The following is a 19,093-nucleotide window of genomic DNA, read 5'->3' on the forward strand; positions in this document are numbered from 1 at the left end:
CATGGGCATGCTTAACACTTTCTGCAGTATTGTTTCACCAAGCTGTTTTTTGTTTTTTGTTTTTTGTTTTTTTTTATAAAAGGCAAAAAAAAGTCACCTTATTGAGTCACCTGTTTTTAAAGCGGTATTAAACCCAAAACTAAAAGTTCAATAAATTGCAGCTTGCCAGTCCTTAGATGTGATGGCTGCATTCATTTTCTTTTTTAAGCTTTTTTTCCCCCTCAGTTTTCACCTGGTGATCTGGCCAGTAACACACCTCCTGTAGTGCATCCTCTCTGGATGAAGGAGCACAAGGGCACCTCTGGACAGCATCATTGTCATTGGGGGAGGGGAGTGTTAGATGGACTAGTAGATTTAAATACAAGAGATCGTCCACTCACTGGGGTCTTGGATGGCAATACAAAGCTGGCAGAGATTATAACTATTTAATAAAAAAAGTTTTGGCTGCAGTTAGTATAACTTCAATACTTTTATTTTCCCCTTTTTAATGCCCACCTTCTAGTATCCATCAACTAAACATTCCCTTCAAAATATAGTGATAGATTAAAGAGGACTCCAGGAAAATGGCTATGTAGAAAATGTGTGTACGGTTTTACCCATCAAAGCATTTAGCCTGCGTTCTTGTGTTTTCTAGTGAGGAAGATTATTCTGTGATTTCCTGGCTTAAGCTGGTAATTTTCAGCCAATTCCTGCTGAATTGGCCAAACTCCAGGCTGTGGGTGGCCCATAATGCCCAACACAAGTCGATTTAAACATTGACTGATCTAAGTGAAAAATGATAGGCTGAGCCCTGACGGCATCCTATCAGATAGGGTATTTAGGCAGCTGCACGACCGGGCAGTGCTTATTTCTTTATTCACACTGTTCAGTCTGCTGTCTGAACTAGAGAAATCTAACAATCTAGCTTGGCTGCCCTTAACATTACCACCTCCTGGGTCAGGACCCTGCTTGTTAAGTTTCTTTTTTTAATTTACATTCAGTTAGCTTTATTGCAACAATAGCAGCCTAAATCTTTCTGTATATTCAGTGAGGGAAGAAATGGATCCCAAGTCTGGGCAACTACAGTTGGTGACTGCTATATAAACCATGTGCAGCAATACAAACTCTGGTGGACTTTGTTGTTAAAATTATGTTTTAGGCTCCTGTCACACAAAGAGTCCAATCAAGTCCACCTGTAAGTTCTTCAGGTGGATCCGATCGGACCCTTTATTCCCCCCTATGGAGCAGCAGGTGTAAGTGGACTTGGGCCTGTTTACACCAGCTTACCTCCAATCCGAAACCCACCTACCAAATACGAAAAAATGGATAGGGGGTCCATCCCGCTCTGTTTAGGTGGATCGGAGGGCAGTCAGGTGTAAACACAGTGGAGTCCGTTTATACCTGCTGGTCCATAGAGCAGAGCAGGCTCGGTCCGGGTCCCCTCTGCTTATATTGAGGAGACACGAACCTGTCATCTGGCCGCTCTGCTCAGATCAGAAGGGGCCCAGTGGACAATCCGCCCCCACGTGAAAGGTGCTCTAGAGCTCATTCACATGGACACACGGGTTGATTTGCTAAAACTGGAGAGTAAAATCTGGTGCAGCTCTGCATAGAAACCAATCCACTTCCAGTTTTTTTTTTTGTCAAAGCTTAAAGCAGAAGTAAATTCCATATAACGGTTTCAAGTAACAGTTACATTTCCGACACGTGCCAGGAATGTAACCCTCCCATTGGTTGTGCTCTCAACCAGCAAGGAGCCCTTACACTGTGTACTTGGCAATTTATCTACAGTTTTATTTTACCAGTAGATATTTATAAATAGTTGAAAATGGTCTTTAAGATCATAATAATATAGTGAAAATCCCTGAAATAGCAGGAAAAAGGAAGGATGAAGTAATTAAACTCACCCCCTTATTCCAACACCCACTTACAAATATTCCTATTAGATCTAAAACTCCCTTTTTGCTTTGTTTTATCTTCATCTATTCTTCATTTTATACCTGTTTTTATCGAAATTTTCCATCCTTACCATGACTTTAATCTTTTTTTAATCTTTTAGCTCATACACCCCCTCATGCTGCTTTTACTGATTAAACTGTCAATTCTTTTTAGCTTCCATATTTAGCTCCAAATGAATATGGCCAAGCAGGCTGTTTAAATCCACCATCAGCACATGCAACGCAGCTCAGCTGTGCTGTGTATATGGTGTATACAGGGTGCATATTTTTATTAATATGGATGCCTTTAAAATATATATATATATATATATATATATATATATATATACACACACACACACACACACACACACACACACACACACACACACACACACACACACACACACACACACACACACACACACACACACACACACACAGTGGGCGTACACTTTTAGGCAGAGAGCTTGTCCCTTAGGTGTTACTAAACCCAGAACCCTGCATTCACTATATCTGGTCTCCCACAGTACACAGAATATTGAAATTCAATGTTTTTTTTTTTTTTTTTTTTTAAACAAAATTACATCTTTATGGAAAAGACACACATTGAAAAAAAGTGCAAGAAACATCATAATCGAAGGATGAATGGTAACAGTTTCATACCGAGTAAAGCTGTCAGAATTAACAACACATAATACCAAGAGCACAAATAGTAGTAGGGGGCGTGGCCGGCAGCCGAGGAGTATGGCCGCAGAGTAGGAGAGCTCCGTCCACCGCCTGCACACCGGAGCTTATCCCGACGGACCTGGGTGATTAAACTCGGCGGAATTTAGACAGTGAGGCTCGGGCAACATCACGGATCATGTCCCGCAGAAGGAAAGAAGCGAAACGCCTAAGCCGCATGACGGACTTCTATAGGAATCCCCGCACCTCGCATGCCCAAGATGGCGCCGGTAAGCAGGGGGATGAGGAGAGAGACAGTCATGTAAGCGGCAAAGTCCCTGCAGCTTATCAGGCCAGATCCCAGATCGAAACACCACAGAGGGACATACACACCTCCTCACCAGCTTCAGCTACTTCCAGCCCCATTAAAGCCAAGCAGCCCCACATGCAGGGAGAGATGGAAGAGGGTGGGAGCAATGTCTCTTTGAACGATACCAGAGAGCTGCAAGATTCTATACTGGAATTCCCTACTAAGAATCAGCCGGTTATCGACACCACCCTGAAAGATATGCTGGTATCACTTCGTAGCACTCTGCATGCTGACATCCTTTCTCTTACTAGTCATTTTAAAGAGGAGGTCAGAGCCGTGGACAACAGGGTTACCCACATAGAACGCAAAATGAGCGACTTTGCAGGTACTATTAACGAGGTAATAGATGCACATAACGAAAGGGAAGACGATATGCTCATCATGAAAGAAAAAATGGCCGACCTCGAAGATCGCTCGAGAAGAAATAACATAAAGATCCGAGGCATTCCAGAATCAGTGAAGCCCCCTGACTTACTTTCATATTTCCAAACGATCCTGCAGGAAGCGCTACCGGAAGCAACTTTGACTGAACTCGCAGTGGATAGAATCCATAGGCTTCCCAAGCCCAGACATATTCCAGATCATCTACCGAGAGACACTATTGCACGGATCCACTTCTTCCAAACTAAAGAAAGATTCCTTTTGTGTATCCGCAACCCAGACACTATACCTCTGTCAGCACAAGCCTTGTCATTCTTTCCGGACCTCTCGGCATTTACGATGCAAAGAAGGCGAAACATGGCGACGATAACGAAACCCCTGCGGAATCATCGAATCCCGTACAAATGGGCATATCCAGCGAAACTCTTAGTGTCTAAGGATGGCTCTACTACGGCTATCAAGTCGGTGGAAGAGGGCATTCGACTTCTCAGAGAATGGCGAATCTTGGATAAAGAAGAGAGCGTGCCGTCTGGGACATCATCTCCTCGTGCCGAATCACCTGCCTGGCCGAGAAATCTATCGGACTAACCACCCAGGTACTTATCTTAATCACTACCATCACTTAGAGCTCCGGTGCTCGGTGGAAACTTTTGTAGTTCTCTTTTCCCCCCAGATATATTAAGGGTTATTTCCCTACGGATGCGTTGCATTCCTTCTTTTTATTTTTTTTATTTCTTTTTTTTTTTCCTCTTTCCTATAAGCAATACTTAGCTCAATCTGTGCTGCGCGTTCCCTTGTGGTTGACTGTGCTCAGATCCTTTGGGACCTCACTAGTTCAGATTGGTGTCGACGCCACTTGGCTCCAACCACTTCTATGCTTCTTCGACAACCTAAGTGCCTTACTACACACTTCAACAATTTTTTTTTTCTATATTCTGTTATTTTGGTTGAATTTTTTGCTGAATTTTTTGTGTCCACCGCAAGTGTAAGTCGGATTGGACTTACTTACGCCATTACTGAAACCGATTCAGGAACTTGTTCATCCTACGCTAGCCACGCCCTCAAAATGGGCTTTAGGATTTCTTCATTTAATGTCAGAGGGCTTAATAGTCCTCACAAACGAAGCTTACTGTGGAAGGAAGCCCTGAAATTACAAAGTGATATACTTTGCCTTCAGGAAACCCACTTATTGGACTCTAAACACCCGCAACTTCGTAATAGACATTTTTCAACAGTTTTTCTAGCTAATGCCCAGAAAAAACAGAAGGGAGTAGCTATACTAATACGCAACAGCTTACAATTTAAATGTCTGCAGGTTGAAATAGACACTGCAGGTAGATACATTATCCTAATAGGGGAAATCGATAATGTGGTTTATACTATTGTTAACGTGTATGTACCAAATTCTAAACAACTGTCTTTTCTGCACAAAGTAGGTAAGAAGGTGGCTTCGGTGCGCAAGGGTTATCTTGTACTCTGTGGCGATTTCAACACGATACCAAACCAAGCCCTTGATGTGTCTTCGAGGCCTCACAAATCCAGGGACAGGATTACCCTTGCGCATTTCATGTCAACTTACGGGTTGTACGATGTATGGAGATGCCAACATTCCTCAGAAAGGGATTATTCATATTATTCTAGTGTGTATAATTCGTACTCAAGAATAGACCTATTTCTTGTTGACAAATTTCTGCTCCAGAAGGTTACTTGGTCTGCAATACATAATATCTCATGGTCTGACCATGCCCCAGTTTCCGTAGTGGTGGAGGGGCGTCCGACGGAGACTAGGGCCAATAGATGGAGAAACGACACTTCCCTTTTCTCGCATCCCAAATTTAAACTGCAGATTGCCTCGGAATTGCGGGAGTTTTTTACAAACAACGCCCAGTCTGTGTCGGACCCATTCACTGTATGGAACGCCCACAAAGCGTTTATGAGAGGGGTTTTAATTAAACTCAGAACTACAGCCGTTAAGCAGAGAAATCTAAAAATCGATAGTCTCCTTTCCCAGATCGGTAAGTTAGAAGATCTAAACAAACAGTCACCCCAACCTGCTATTGGTTCCCAACTGGACGGTCTTAGACACGAACTAAGGTTATTGCTGATATCACAACAGGACCATATCTTAAAGAAATGGAAAGCCCGTTTCTACCACCAAGGGAATCGAGCAGGAAAACTGTTGGCTAGACAGACTAGAGAGAGAACCATTAAACAAAAAATACCGTTTATTCACCACCCAATTACAGGTGCTAAACTATCCAACCCAAAAGACATAGCCAACGCTTTTCGGGATTATTATAGCGCTTTATACAATTTAAGAGACGATAATTCCACTCCCCAACCGACCACGGACGCGATTGAACGTTTCCTTGACAAGTTGCTACTCCCACGAATAGATCAAGACCAACTAACTGCTTTGAACGAACCCATAACGCTGACTGAACTGCATAAAACAATACTAGCATTACCTTTAAATAAATCCCCAGGCCCAGACGGCTTCTCGTCGGAATATTATAGGGCATTCTACCCCATTATTGACAGTCACCTTCTAAACACATTTGAGAAAGCAACGTCAACCAACTCTTTTCCCCGGGAAATGTTAGCCGCCACAATAATAACAATACCCAAGCCAGGGAAACCGACGGAGTCCACTCAAAACTTTAGACCGATATCCTTATTAAATGTGGATCTAAAAATCTTTGCAAAGATTTTAGCAAATAGGTTGTCCACAATTCTACCTTCTCTAATTAAAAGCGACCAGGTGGGATTCATTAAGGGTCGCCAAGCCCCTGATGCAACCAGGAAAATTATTGACTTGATTCATATGGCTGAGACCTCGAGGGATCCTTCTCTGCTTCTTACCTTAGATGCAGAGAAGGCCTTCGATAGGGTCCATTGGGGGTATTTGAGTAAGGTACTCGACAAATTTGGGTTGGAAGGGAATATATATTCAGCCATCTCGGCCCTATATACGAACCCGTCGGCAATGGTATTCACGGAGGGGATGTTCTCAGAAAGTTTTGACATCTCGAATGGAACAAGGCAAGGGTGTCCGTTGTCCCCGTTAATTTTTGCCCTTATAATGGAGCCCCTAGCGGAAACAATTCGCACACACCCAGATATCATTGGTATTCCAATTGCGAAATTTTCTTATTCAATTACACTCTTTGCAGACGATGTAATCTTATCCCTTTCCCGGCCATCCGTTTCACTGCCAGCAGTACATGATACTTTAGAACAGTTCAATAAAATTTCTTACTATAAGGTTAACGCGTCTAAGTCCAACATATTAGCTATCAACATTAAAAGAGCAACACGGAGAGATCTAGCCGTTAGATATCCCTACCCATGGACGAACCAACCGATTCCATATTTAGGCATTAAATTGATATCACCTAGTTCTGGCCTATTCAAAGTGAATTTTCTACCTTTACTTTCCTCCCTTCACCAAGAAATGACTAATCTTAAGAAATATTACCTGTCCTGGATGGGTAGATTAGCGGCATACAAAATGTTGGTACTACCAAAACTTTTATATCTTTTTAGAGCTCTGCCTATCCACATTCCCCAGTCTTTTTTCACATCTGCCCAAGCACAGCTCTCCTCATTTGTGTGGCAAGGCAGAAAACCTAGATGCTCTAGTACTATTTTATGTTGTAGGAAGGACTCGGGTGGTATGGGGTTCCCTATCCTGAGAGACTACTATAGGGCTTGTATACTTGATCAAATTAAGTATTGGATCCTGTCCGAACCGGACAAACAATGGGCTTCGATAGAAAACGCCTGGCTACTCTCCAACTCACTATATTCTACATTGCTGGCTTCGTCACTCCTCAATGCAAATACCAAATCACAATACCCCATAATCAAGTTAGTGTTAGAAACTTGGAGACATTTTGTTCACAATGTGTCCAGCCACCAGACTTTGACGGAGATTTCGATTCCTATCTCTTCTTTGAACGCGTGCCTGGAGGACATTGATGTGTCACTCTGGGAGCAGAAGGGTCTGACCTTGGTCTCAGATCTGTTTCAAGATAATAAACGGATTCCCTTTAGACAGCTAGTAAACAATTACAATATTCCAAATACAGCCTATTTTACATATTTGCGAATTTCTTCTTTCCTAAAGCATCATAGGAGATACACTGTTCTCATTCCCCACCAGGCATGGTCGTTCTGGTCTGACGATATGAAACTTAAAGGGGGCATCTCCCTTTTTTATGATCTCTTACAATCTAAAAGTGTTTTTAAGAAAACACACCCTCTCCAGAAATGGGAGACAGATCTGGACACTTCATTCTCGGATGAGCAATGGAAAGTAGCTGTAAAGAGTAGCGCCCGTCACATTAGATCCATATCACATTGGGAAACATCTCAGAAACTCCTTCTTAGGTGGTACTACACTCCTTATATTACCGCGAAATTTGCAGAAAATACCTCGAACGTATGCTGGAGAGGGTGTGGGAAAGTGGGCACCTTGCTACATATGGTGTGGGAATGCCCCTGCATCAGGAGCTTTTGGAGAGGAGTATTTGCCCTAATCTCCAGAACTATTGGAATTATCAGTATGGCTACACCGGAACTAGCAATTTTAAACCTCCGCATAGATCAATTTCCTCCGTCTCTTAGATTTATAGTAGTTCAAATCTTGACAACAGCTAGACTCTTAATAGCCAAAAAATGGAAGTCCCCCGACCCCCCAAATATTAGTGAGTTGAACAAGACAATAGATGTAACTTTTAAGTACGAACAGATCCTTTCCACATCAGAAGGGAAATCCTCTGGCTTTTACTTTAAATGGGCACCCTGGATCGGTACTAGAAACATTATATAAAGTTATGACTTAACTGGGCGTTTTCCTTATCTTTTTGTATTTTACAGTTCTTTTCTATACAAATAAACTCTATTGGCTGACATTAAAAAGAGAAACTGATATACCTGTTAAGCTAGAGAGATTGACATTGTTACATTAACATGTTGAAAATATTCTCCCTGTATGTTTGTTTTGCCATCCCGGTATATGGATATTTGTAATGTCTCAGCCTTTCAATAAAAAATATTTAAAAAAAAAAAAAAAAAGAGCACAAATAGTGGAAAATGACAGTGATACATGAACAGTTATTTATACATAGTTATTGGCACATATGGTGTGCAGACCGTTATATAGCTAAGTAGAAATTATACAATGAATAATGCATTGTACCCATAAGGTAGACAGAGTGATTCATTCATCCACTCTGGATGTAGAGGTATTCTCTAACCATCTAATCCATATCTGATTGTACTTATTAGGGCACCCTCTATGAATGTATAGGATTTTATTTATAGTGTAACATATTATTAATGGCCGTGATCCAATGCTGTACAGTCGGAGGTGACTCCCTGGGCCAAACTCTTGCAATTAACAATCTGGCCATAAAGCATAGAAAAATATGAAGATGTTTATCCACCTTCGTGGTTGGAAGAAGACCCCAATAAGCACTGTTTAGAGCATAGGGTTAGTGTGGAGCCCATTTGGTCATGTAGGAAATTTACCACTTGTGTCCATTACCCTTGGATGACTGGACAAGACCACATTAGATGGTAAAAGGTGCCACTGGTCTCACCACATCTGGGGCATGCTAGGTTGTAATTTGGCCAATATTTAGATAAACGGATAGGCATTAGGTAGGACTTATTTAAAATCTTCAGGTGAGTAAGACGGTCAGAAAGCTTGGGAGACACTAATTTACAATTTTTGAAAATGCAGAGTGGAATATACAGTATATAGGGGCATGCCAGAAGATATAAAGGAGCTTAGGGAGTAATGTCATTTTCACAAATTGTTTTAGTAAATCTAAACTGCTAAATACCTTTTCTCATAAGCAGTATATAGCGACAATATATTGTCAGTGTCCGGCCAAGCACTGGTTAAAGCGTGTATGAGGAGTTTTCATTCTCCTCTGACTGTGAGGCTGCATATCCCCTGACCCTCTGCCTGGACAGTGCTGATTAGCTCTGTGAAGCTCCCCCTCCCCCCCCAAAAATAAATAAATAAATCTCTAGCAATACACACCAAAGTGAGCATGTGCAGAGTGCCCCCAAGGCTTGGACTTGGGACTGTGGATGAAGGGGAGGATCGGAGAACACAGGATCAAACAGCCTTTTTACACAATGCACATGATTAACCCCTTAGGTTCCACAGTGAGTATAACGAGCATGCTTTACTGCATATACAGACTGATTTTACTGTTGTGGGTTTACTTTACTTCAAAATGATCCTTTGTGATGCCCAATTAACAGCGGTGTCTGTTAAGTTTAACTCTTTTCCAGCCTTGGTGCTGCTATGGGGTATTACACAGACCTAGAATACCTTGAACTAATATATCTTAGATAAACCAAGGAGTGTGCCTACCTCCCTTCCCTTCTTTCACCATAGAATTAATTATACACGTCTTACTTTAGTACACAACACAAGATGAACATGCTGTGCTTTACATTTTTTTTTCTTTTTCCTTTACCCTTGTTCTCATTTCTTGCACACAACTTCTGCTTTTAACCCTGCACATTTTTCATTTTTTTTTTTTTTTTTTGTGTTTTTTTTTTTAACCATTCATACTTGTGTAATCGAGCAATGGGTGCATATAAACACATGTTTGGAGCCTATGATGTGCAGGTTAGAAGAATTAGCCCAGCCTGTTGGCTGAGCCATACTTAATAGAAATGTTGCTCTATTGAGCTGCATTCTCTGTGTACACTGCTCTGACTCACCTGCGTGCTTAAACCCAGTTGATGCTGGAAGAGGCAGCAATACATGGAATGATGATGGTGTGTTGCTGCCCCCTTCTGTCTGGTCAGGGACTGTGCTAAAGAGCAGAACTGGTAGGCTTGGCCCTATAGAAATCATCTTGTACTTTTGCCGTTGCAGTGCTAATATTCCCCCGCTTGTGGCTTTCCCTCCATTAGAGCAGTGTACACAGGGACTTTGCATATCTTGTGTTTTTCGAACGCTGGTCTCAGGATGCATCGTTCTAGGAAAAGGATTCTTGTAGAGACCAAGGTAATATTGTGCATTCACTTGATATGTTGTCTTTTGGTCACCAGAAATAGTTGCAGTTATTTTAATGATTGACGAGTGTGTAAGGCTGGTTTATAACTTTTTGCCGTTCAGGTTTTGAAAATGAAGGGAAGCAATGATTACTGCCTGCCTTGTTTCAAAGTCGCTCATTACCTACTGAAATGTGTTAGGGTTTGCACTTTTCAGCACTATAACCATGTGGGTCCAGAATGGAAATGGGAAGTTTCTTCATATCTCCTATTGTGTTATAATACTGGAGCATTTAGGTACATGCACAATGGACTGGATTGCATCACTCTGGGCAAGCTATGGTGGTCTTGGAGATGATTCATCTTCACTGTGAATGCAATTGTAGCACATGCTACCTGAGCCTTTGGTCTTCTACATTAACATAGAAAGGAATTTTCTCTAAGGCCTCATTAAACCTTTTCATGTACAGTAAATGTACATCTCCCCTAATGCATTTTCCATTGAAATAAGTGAAAACCAGATGTGCTGTACACTGTACTTTGACATGTTCACATGCAATTTATTGCATTTTCCTTGATTTAAATATTGAAAACATCCAGCAAAAATGCAAAGGTGTGATTTGACCCACAGTAAGCATGTCCCTGCACAAATGTAAAGCAGGCTTGGTCCAATCAGCAGTGTAAACTTGCCTAAAGTATGGCCATCCAACACGGATTCATTGCACAGTTTAATTTGACAAATCCGTAAGTAGACAAAAATGTACCTTTTTAGCCTTTAAAGAAGAATTTCAGCCATGGGTGTTTTATTCCTAGTTACTTTGGTCCAGCTTGTATCAATGTAATTATGCATATATCATACCTGGCCGATGCTGATGAAAGCTGGAAATCACCAAAATAGACACTGCTACTCCAGTGATCTCTACTTACAAAGCATTCTCTGAATAGCACCCATGCCAAGCAGCTGAATTCCACCCATGCCAAGCAGCTGAATTCCTGTGTTCAGTAAGCAGCATGCCAGCCCCTCAGCACGGGATGCGGAAGCAAATGGAGATCACTGAAGTAGTGGTGTCCGAGTCAGTGATTTTCAGTGGCATCGGCCAGGTATGGTATATGCATATATAAAGTGGAAAGGATCACCACTACTCCTGACCAGCTTAGGTGAAAGAACATTACGGAGCAATCTCAGCCTATTTGTCTCCACCAAACCACATACCTACAGCTGGACCAGTGTCACTATGTATAAAATAGGCAGTGCTTAGGCACACACGGAGGAGCCTGTCTAGAGTTTGATAGGCATACCCTGCCCACCTCTGATTACTGAAGTAAACTGATGGTGTCACCAGGGATCCTAGTCTAAGAAGAGCTGGCTGCCAATAGCATGCACCTCCACCAATTTGGCAGCATTCTATCAGTTACACAGTGCTGCTAAATGGATGACAAAAGAATGGCTATATAAGATACAATCAACTTGTGTTGCACTGTCTTTAAAAAAAAAATGTGTATATATAGATATACTGTATACACTTGCCTAGGTGGCTGCAGCATTGGTCAGCTGATCACTCAGCTCTCAGTCTTCCTATCAGTCACCGACTCTCTGCCCTGCCCCTCCGTCACTCACTGTACCACTGGGCTGTAGAGGGAGCGGAATGAGCTGGCTCAGTCTCCCAGTGGCTTGCTGAGAGGCAGATCCATCTGCCGCTCCCAGAAACTGGGTGGATCTTTCCAGAGCTTGGTCTGGATGAGTGACATCATCTGACGGCTAGCTTTAGTCCACTGTCGGCGGAAAATGGCTCACAGCAGTGCAGATCGAACTGCACTTCTGTTATCCATAGAAGAAGTACAGCCAAAAAAGCTTTGGCTATACTTCTCCATTAAGCTTATCTGTTTCGTCAAGCTGAACAAAAGTGCAGGTGGCCTTTTATACTGGGGTGCCAGCGTCATCGGCAGTAAAGCGCCCCTGTTTTTAGCGCCAATTTATCCTAGTTTTTGCGGGGGTTTTCAGCCGCAAATGGGGCGTTTTTAAACCCCACTAGTGGCTGAAAAAAGGGTTAAAATGACCCGCAAAGCGGCGCTTTGTCGGCGGTTCTGCAGCAGTGCCCATTCAGTTTAATTTACCACTCCAAAGATGCTGCTTGCAGGAGTTTTTTTAATGTCCTGCCAGCACATCGCCTCAGTGTGAAAGCCCTCCGGCTTTCCCACTGAGACTGCAGGGGAGCCATTTTACAGGCGCTACTTTTAGCCCAAAAGCTCCTAAAAAATGTCCCAGTGTGAAAGGAGTCTTTTAATTCTTCTGAAAGGATATTCTTTTAATTTGCACATTCGTTGCACTGAAAAACAGTTGCCCATTGTGTGATCCTACCAGCAGACTTTAATGCTACTTCCGCCTGCCTATCTTACCGTAGTGGCACAGATTATTTTTTTTTCTTTTAATTAACAATACGAAATGTGTAGAAACTTACTGTTCCTTACTGTACCACAATGTTATACAAACTCTAAAAGGTAATGTGTCATACAATCCCTTTCAGAGAGGATGCGTGCATGAAGCATTGAAACTGCTGTCTTGAATGCTGGTTTTAGCTTTAATTAGGCTGTAAAGACTGCAACAAGCTTCAAGTAGTGTTTAGGGCTGGGTTCACACAAATGTGTATTGGATATGCATTCCCCGCATCCAATTCGCATGTCCGGAGATTGTGAGTCAGTTCACACATCTCCGGAGCGAATTACACAGGAGTCCTGTGTGTCTTCTGGTCCATTTCAGGTCTAAATTCAGCCAAACATTTGGACTGAAATCTGATCTGAAAGGATGAACAGGAAGAGCATCGGACCCCTGCTGTGAGCCGCTTCGTGCGACAGCGTGAACCCAACCTAAAGCTTGCTGGGAGTCTACTGAAGCCCCATGAAAGCTTGCTTAGAGCTACAGATATTTTTAGTTAAGAAAACTTTAAAACAAACACATCAGGATGCTTCCATTTAAGTGTAGCGATTTATTAAAAAGAATAAAAGACATTAAAAATGCACTCATTAGTTACAAGTGGATCAAGGCTTGTCACCACTCCTAGCACTAGGGAAGCTTTCAGAGCTTCAAGCAAACTGCTAAAAATCTAGCTGAATGATTTGATTTGTAAATGCCTGCTAGAAAATCTGGCTATATGACAAATTCTAGTTGCCTGGAATACACCAGAAACAAGTATAAAACAATAGTTTAAACTTCACTTAGATTATCTTTATATTGACTTAAAGAGGATTCGTCGTCCCCCAGCAAAAAATGTGAAGTCACCAACTACACACACTGTAGCTGCTGACTTTTAGTATCAGAACACTTGCTTGTCCTGGAATCCAGCGATGTCGGCACTGCAGCCAATGTTTCCATTGGCTCTCGGTTGCTGCTGCTGCTGCCATTTGTAGTAAGGGAACCCGGCAGTGAAGCCTGGAGGTGGGGGAAATATGACGGGGATCGAACTTCCAAGTGATTTTGCCACAACAAGATCTCTTGGAAGTGGGGGCAGCTACCTGTCGAGAACAGGTACCTGCTCCCCTCGCCCCCGAAAGGTGCTAAATGTGGCACTGGAAGGGGAAAAGGAGGCTGGTAAGCGGAGCTTCCACTTTTGGGAGGAACTCCACTTTAAAGTATTGAAAATATAGATAGCCGGGTAACTTATTTATGGAGGGTAACACCTTTTATTTCTCTCAGTGCATGATTACTTTAACTTGGCTAAGACAGCATAGTGATATTGGATGGGTTAGCAAAAAGATTACTAGAGCCTGCACCACTCCTCTAAACTGATAAAATAAAGCACATCCTACTTCTAATTAACAAAGGGGGCACACGGCCCTTTGGTAATTGGTAGTTATTTGCTCTGTCTTCTATGCCATCGCTGCACCAAATACAGCATGGAGAGCTGGAGCTGCTTGCTCTGGTTCCCTCTGTGTTTAAAACTGCGATGATCACCTGTTTAATTTGGTTCAGAACCCACATCAGTTTCTATTCAACTGTAAAATCCAAATTGGCACGCGTGGCACAAATTCATTATTTATTATAGGTACTCCTATAGCACCAACAATTTTACATAGCATTTTACATATGTATTGTACATTCACATCAGTCCCTGCACTCAAGCAGCTTACAATTTAAGATCCCTAACTCACATTCACAGATACTAGGGCCAAAATAGACAGGAGAATAGAATAGACCTGAAACAGCTGTTGGCAACAGTATACCAGTAAAGGCAACTGAAAGTTAAGCATGTCTTTCACTTAAAATTGTAAATTTATATCTGAAGCATGCTTTGCTATTGCAAAAATAAGTGTGGTACAGCTATGCACAGTAACCAACCAGCTTCTTATTTCAGCTTGTTCAGTTAAGCTTTGACAATAAAGCCTGGAAGCTGACGTGCATACTTGGCTTATACGGTAATTGGTTACTATGCACAGCTGCACCGGACTCTGTGTGCACAAGCGTTAGTATTGCTCCCCCCTTGATTTGTACTGATTATGGAGAATGTTATTGGTAATTCCTTTTATTCACTTCAGATCTAAGACCTTGAATATGACTTGGTCATCATTACAAGGTGTTGCAGTGCATATTTTGACACCACTGGGAACCATTATAAAATGAACAAAAAGCAATTTGTCATTTTATGTTGTTTCTAGTAGTAATGTGATCCCATGTGAATTATTTGTTTAATTGAAGATCATAATGGGTGTATCTTAAGGCAAACATTTTTGTATATAGTGTTGAGCAGAGTGTGGAAGGTTTTCCCATCCTTTTCTGTTCTGTGACACTGGTCATCGGGACAGATGGACATGGTAAACCTCCAACAGGGACACGGGCAGCAATAACAACCTGTTCTAACCCTTCCCTGCTCTTTCCAAACCTAAAACAAAATGTGGCTATAGATACACTTTAAACTGAACCTTTTAGACTGTTTTTACCACAGGACATGCGCTAATATTGACTTGTATTGTTTCTCCTCTTGTAGTTCAGTGGGGTCTGCCCACTGTGTCTGCTGCTGGGGTCATCGGAATGCTAAGTGCTGTAGTTGCAAGCATCATTGAGTCTATTGGAGATTACTATGCTTGTGCCCGCCTTTCGTGTGCCCCACCTCCTCCAATCCATGCCATTAATAGGTAAGTTTGGTTGTTTCTAGGAATGTTTGAATATATATGAGTGTCTTTTTATATTGCATGAATGTAGGAAAAAACATGTTTTTATCTTTTTACATTTGTAATTTTTAGCCATGGTATTCCTCCACACTTGCTCAGATATCAAGTAGAGAACTTGGTTTTCCCCTCTAAAGTCTGGGCTGCGGCGTATCCCTGCCCTCTTATGGATTGCTAACATCACATGACCAGAAGGCCACAGTCTTAGCTAGAAGAGAGGACTGCCTTACCAGTTAGACATTCGTTAAATACTGATATTCTTTTTTTTTTTTGTACACATTTCAGTGAATAATCACATTTTAACTGACAGTGTAAATAAATCTTCTACAATATTTCCCATGCAGATTTCTCTTACTGATATATTCTTTTGTCCGTGTATAGAGGGATTTTCATTGAAGGCCTCTCTTGTGTCCTGGATGGGGTGTTTGGCACCGGCAATGGATCCACATCATCCAGCCCTAATATAGGAGTTTTGGGGATAACCAAGGTAAGTCATAAATTAGAAAGACCATATTTGACATCATGGGTGTGGGTAGCCGTGTAGGCTCACATTTGTTTGCTGCAAATGTGAGGTCTACAGTACATCATCTTGGCCAGGGCCTAATTGTACTCCTGCGGAGACCTGGGATTTGTCATCAGATGCAAGTCAGTCATGTGCAGGCTATATAGTTTTTCTTATACAGCTTTGGCACTGTAGGCTGCAGAGGAGGTGGCCTGGCCCCCAGTATGAGGACTCCTAGTAATGACATCTTTGTAACCTGATGACTATATTACTGACTGGATTATATGAGTTAGTTAAGAGCATGACATATCCCTACACCCCTTCAGCGTATTAATGTGGCTGCAGTCCTTGTTGGTGCACCTATTTGTTCCCTGTAGTCTCCCCTGGTACATATACAGTATGCGGCTGGCACATGATAGCACATATGTATTCCTATAAGTTCCTGACAAAGCCGATTAGAGAAACACGGCAAAAGCTACCACCATTCCACCTTGTGACTACCATGATATTCTGGAGGCTTAAAGCTAGGGTACTACATAAATACTGATAGTGGATGGTGTAAGAGTAGCCAGTGTTGGCATATAATACAGGTTTCCTCATATGTTATGTCCCTGTATTCTTTTTGGCCGTCAATATTTTTTATGTGACTTTAATGTTAAACCAAATTAAAATGAAGTTTCTAGGATATGCCTGCCTGCTTGAGGAATATGTTTCAGATGGATTTAAGTGGCTGCAATGTTTCATTATATTCCTGACAGATTTCCAGATCATGTGTCCAGGGCGTGAAAATAAAACGGCTCCCTAAGAATAGGTTTTATCCTCCAGGGTGTCTGCTTTCAGAAAATCTATAATTTTAGGGGTTTAAACTAGTCTTAAGGCCTAAAATACATTTTTAAACGTGTACCAAAAATGCAAAACTGTCTTAATACATATTGATGTCAGCAGTAGCTCCACATTAATATATGTATATAGACCACTAATACACTCGAGCACCTTATATTTCCACACTAGGTGGCGCCGGAGTTCAATAGTCTTTTATCGCTAACGGCTGCTATAGCAGGAAAGAAATTTGCACTGCGTATGGCCTGCCCTACTCAAAATTAAGTGTCATGGCTGTACACTTTATTTAATGTTATTTCTAACATAAAGATTTTATGCAAACAACAAAAGTGAAACATCAGTAAAATAAAAATGACCAGGGTCTGATTATACGTTTCATTTTCTGGTGTTCAGATGGCATTAGAAGCAGCAGTTATATAAAGCTAGCTTCATCCCAAATGTTGTTAAATATAGTTTCACGGCCTGCCCTATATTCACAGCTTTTTGGGTGGCTGCAGATTCTGGGCATCGAAATTGGAACAGATGGCAGGTGCTGAACTTCCATCGCTCATTTTATGTGATTTTTTTTGTTTTTTTACTGATAATGGCCCCATCTACTGACAGCTCAAAGAATTGCTGCTGCCAAAGCAGGCACAACAGATGCCACCTGTAAATATATGCAGCTTTAGATACAAGGGACATATGCTGTAGTTTGTAGCTCTGTTGTATATTTATATTAGAAAGTGTATGTGATGTTTGTGTGCATTCTTTGTTGTTCCTAGGTTGCCAGTCGCAGGGTCATCCAGTATGGTGCTGCCTTCATGCTGCTACTGGGCATGATTGGGAAGTTCAGTGCCCTGTTTGCCTCTCTGCCAGATCCGGTCCTTGGGGCTCTGTTTTGTACCTTGTTTGGTAAGTCACGGTTTCTCATGTGAAGACTAATTGGTAATACAAAGGTCTATGGTATGCTATCTTTAGATATATATGTTGTAAAAATGATCTTTGTTGATATGAACTATTGCTTTTTTGGTAGGTTATTGGTAGGTTATTAAAGTTGATCTTTATGCAAATCACAAACAGATAACAAATATCTCTCGGCTTCCCCTTAAAGCGGTGTGCTGGCTTCATGCTGGGAACCCTACTGCGTATGCCCGAGGCCCCGCTCCTCTCTCCTGGCCCCTGCGACAGGAAGAGGAGGAGTGAGGCTCACGGTGATGTCACGGCCGCGGCACAGACTACCGGAAGTGGGAACAGGATGCCTGTCTAAGACGGGTATCCTGTCCCCCTTCACCCCCTCCGGTGCCAATTATGGCACTGGAGGGGGAGAGGAGACAAATGAGCTGAAGTTCCACTTTTGAGTGGAACTCCGCTTTAAGAGAATATCATTTTTTCTAACAACCAGGGTTGCCTTGGGCACTCAATGTGGCATCCCTTGCACACGGGTGTGCCCAGCCATACTGCAATTCACATAACCCATCTGGCTGCCTGCATGGTGTGGGTGGGCTCTTGGGAGTTGCTGTACAGTTGAATGACAGGTTAGAGAGTAGTGGGGTAGTGTTTAAATGGGATGGGCAGTGTTTGGTGTAAAGATGCAGAGCAGGTCAAGCAACTTTCCTCCTACAGGCAGTGCTGACATGACCTCAGTGCTGCTTGTGGATAAATCAAGCAGGTTGGTGAAGTGGCTGGTCACCTTGTTTACAGGTAGAAAGTAGCAGTGACTGGTCTTTTAGAAAGGATGTTGGGGCCTCTTTAGTGGCACTTATATAAAGATAGCTCTGGAATTTAACAGAATTGTAAAAAGCATGAAAGTCTGCAAGGTAAATACTGTTCTGCATTCATTCTTTGTGCCTGGAAATCTGCTTCAAATACTCCCAACATGGCTTTCTCATTACTGGCTCTGATTACTGTCTTCATGGCTTGGTCACCTGCTGTTTCAATTAACATAATTGTGTTTTTACAGGTATGATCACTGCAGTGGGCCTTTCCAATCTTCAGTTTGTGGATCTGAACTCTTCCCGGAATCTCTTTGTCCTTGGCTTTTCAATATTTTTTGGGCTGATGCTGCCAAGTTATTTGAAGCAGAACCCATTGGTCACAGGTTTGTACAAATCCCATTTTTATTTTACACAGAGTTTCCCTTTAACTATTCAGGCAACAACATGCTGTATATGGCTTAACCATCTTAGGCTAGGTTCACACTGTGTTGGTTTCACAGCAGTCCGTTATTTTAAAAAGCAGGGAAAAGATACTCGG

At 42.1% G+C, this 19,093-nt stretch overlaps 1 protein-coding gene across 3 annotated transcripts in view; it reads left to right on the forward strand.

Annotated features, from left to right (window-relative positions):
* The window catches only part of SLC23A2 (solute carrier family 23 member 2), a 246,869-nt gene that overhangs the window by 222,343 nt on the left and 5,433 nt on the right, over positions 1-19,093 (forward strand). For all 3 annotated transcript variants that reach the window (XM_077469482.1, XM_077469484.1, XM_077469483.1), the window contains 4 exons: positions 15,339-15,486; positions 15,901-16,006; positions 17,623-17,752; positions 18,801-18,938. In XM_077469482.1, coding sequence (XP_077325608.1) covers positions 15,339-15,486; positions 15,901-16,006; positions 17,623-17,752; positions 18,801-18,938 — 522 coding nt within the window. The remainder of the gene's footprint in view (positions 1-15,338; positions 15,487-15,900; positions 16,007-17,622; positions 17,753-18,800; positions 18,939-19,093) is intronic.

Source organism: Lithobates pipiens, unplaced genomic scaffold, assembly GCF_037356315.1.
Source record: "Lithobates pipiens isolate NorthernLeopardFrog02 unplaced genomic scaffold, aLitPip1_a1.2 Scaffold_8, whole genome shotgun sequence".
Taxonomy (NCBI): Eukaryota; Metazoa; Chordata; class Amphibia; order Anura; family Ranidae; genus Lithobates; species Lithobates pipiens.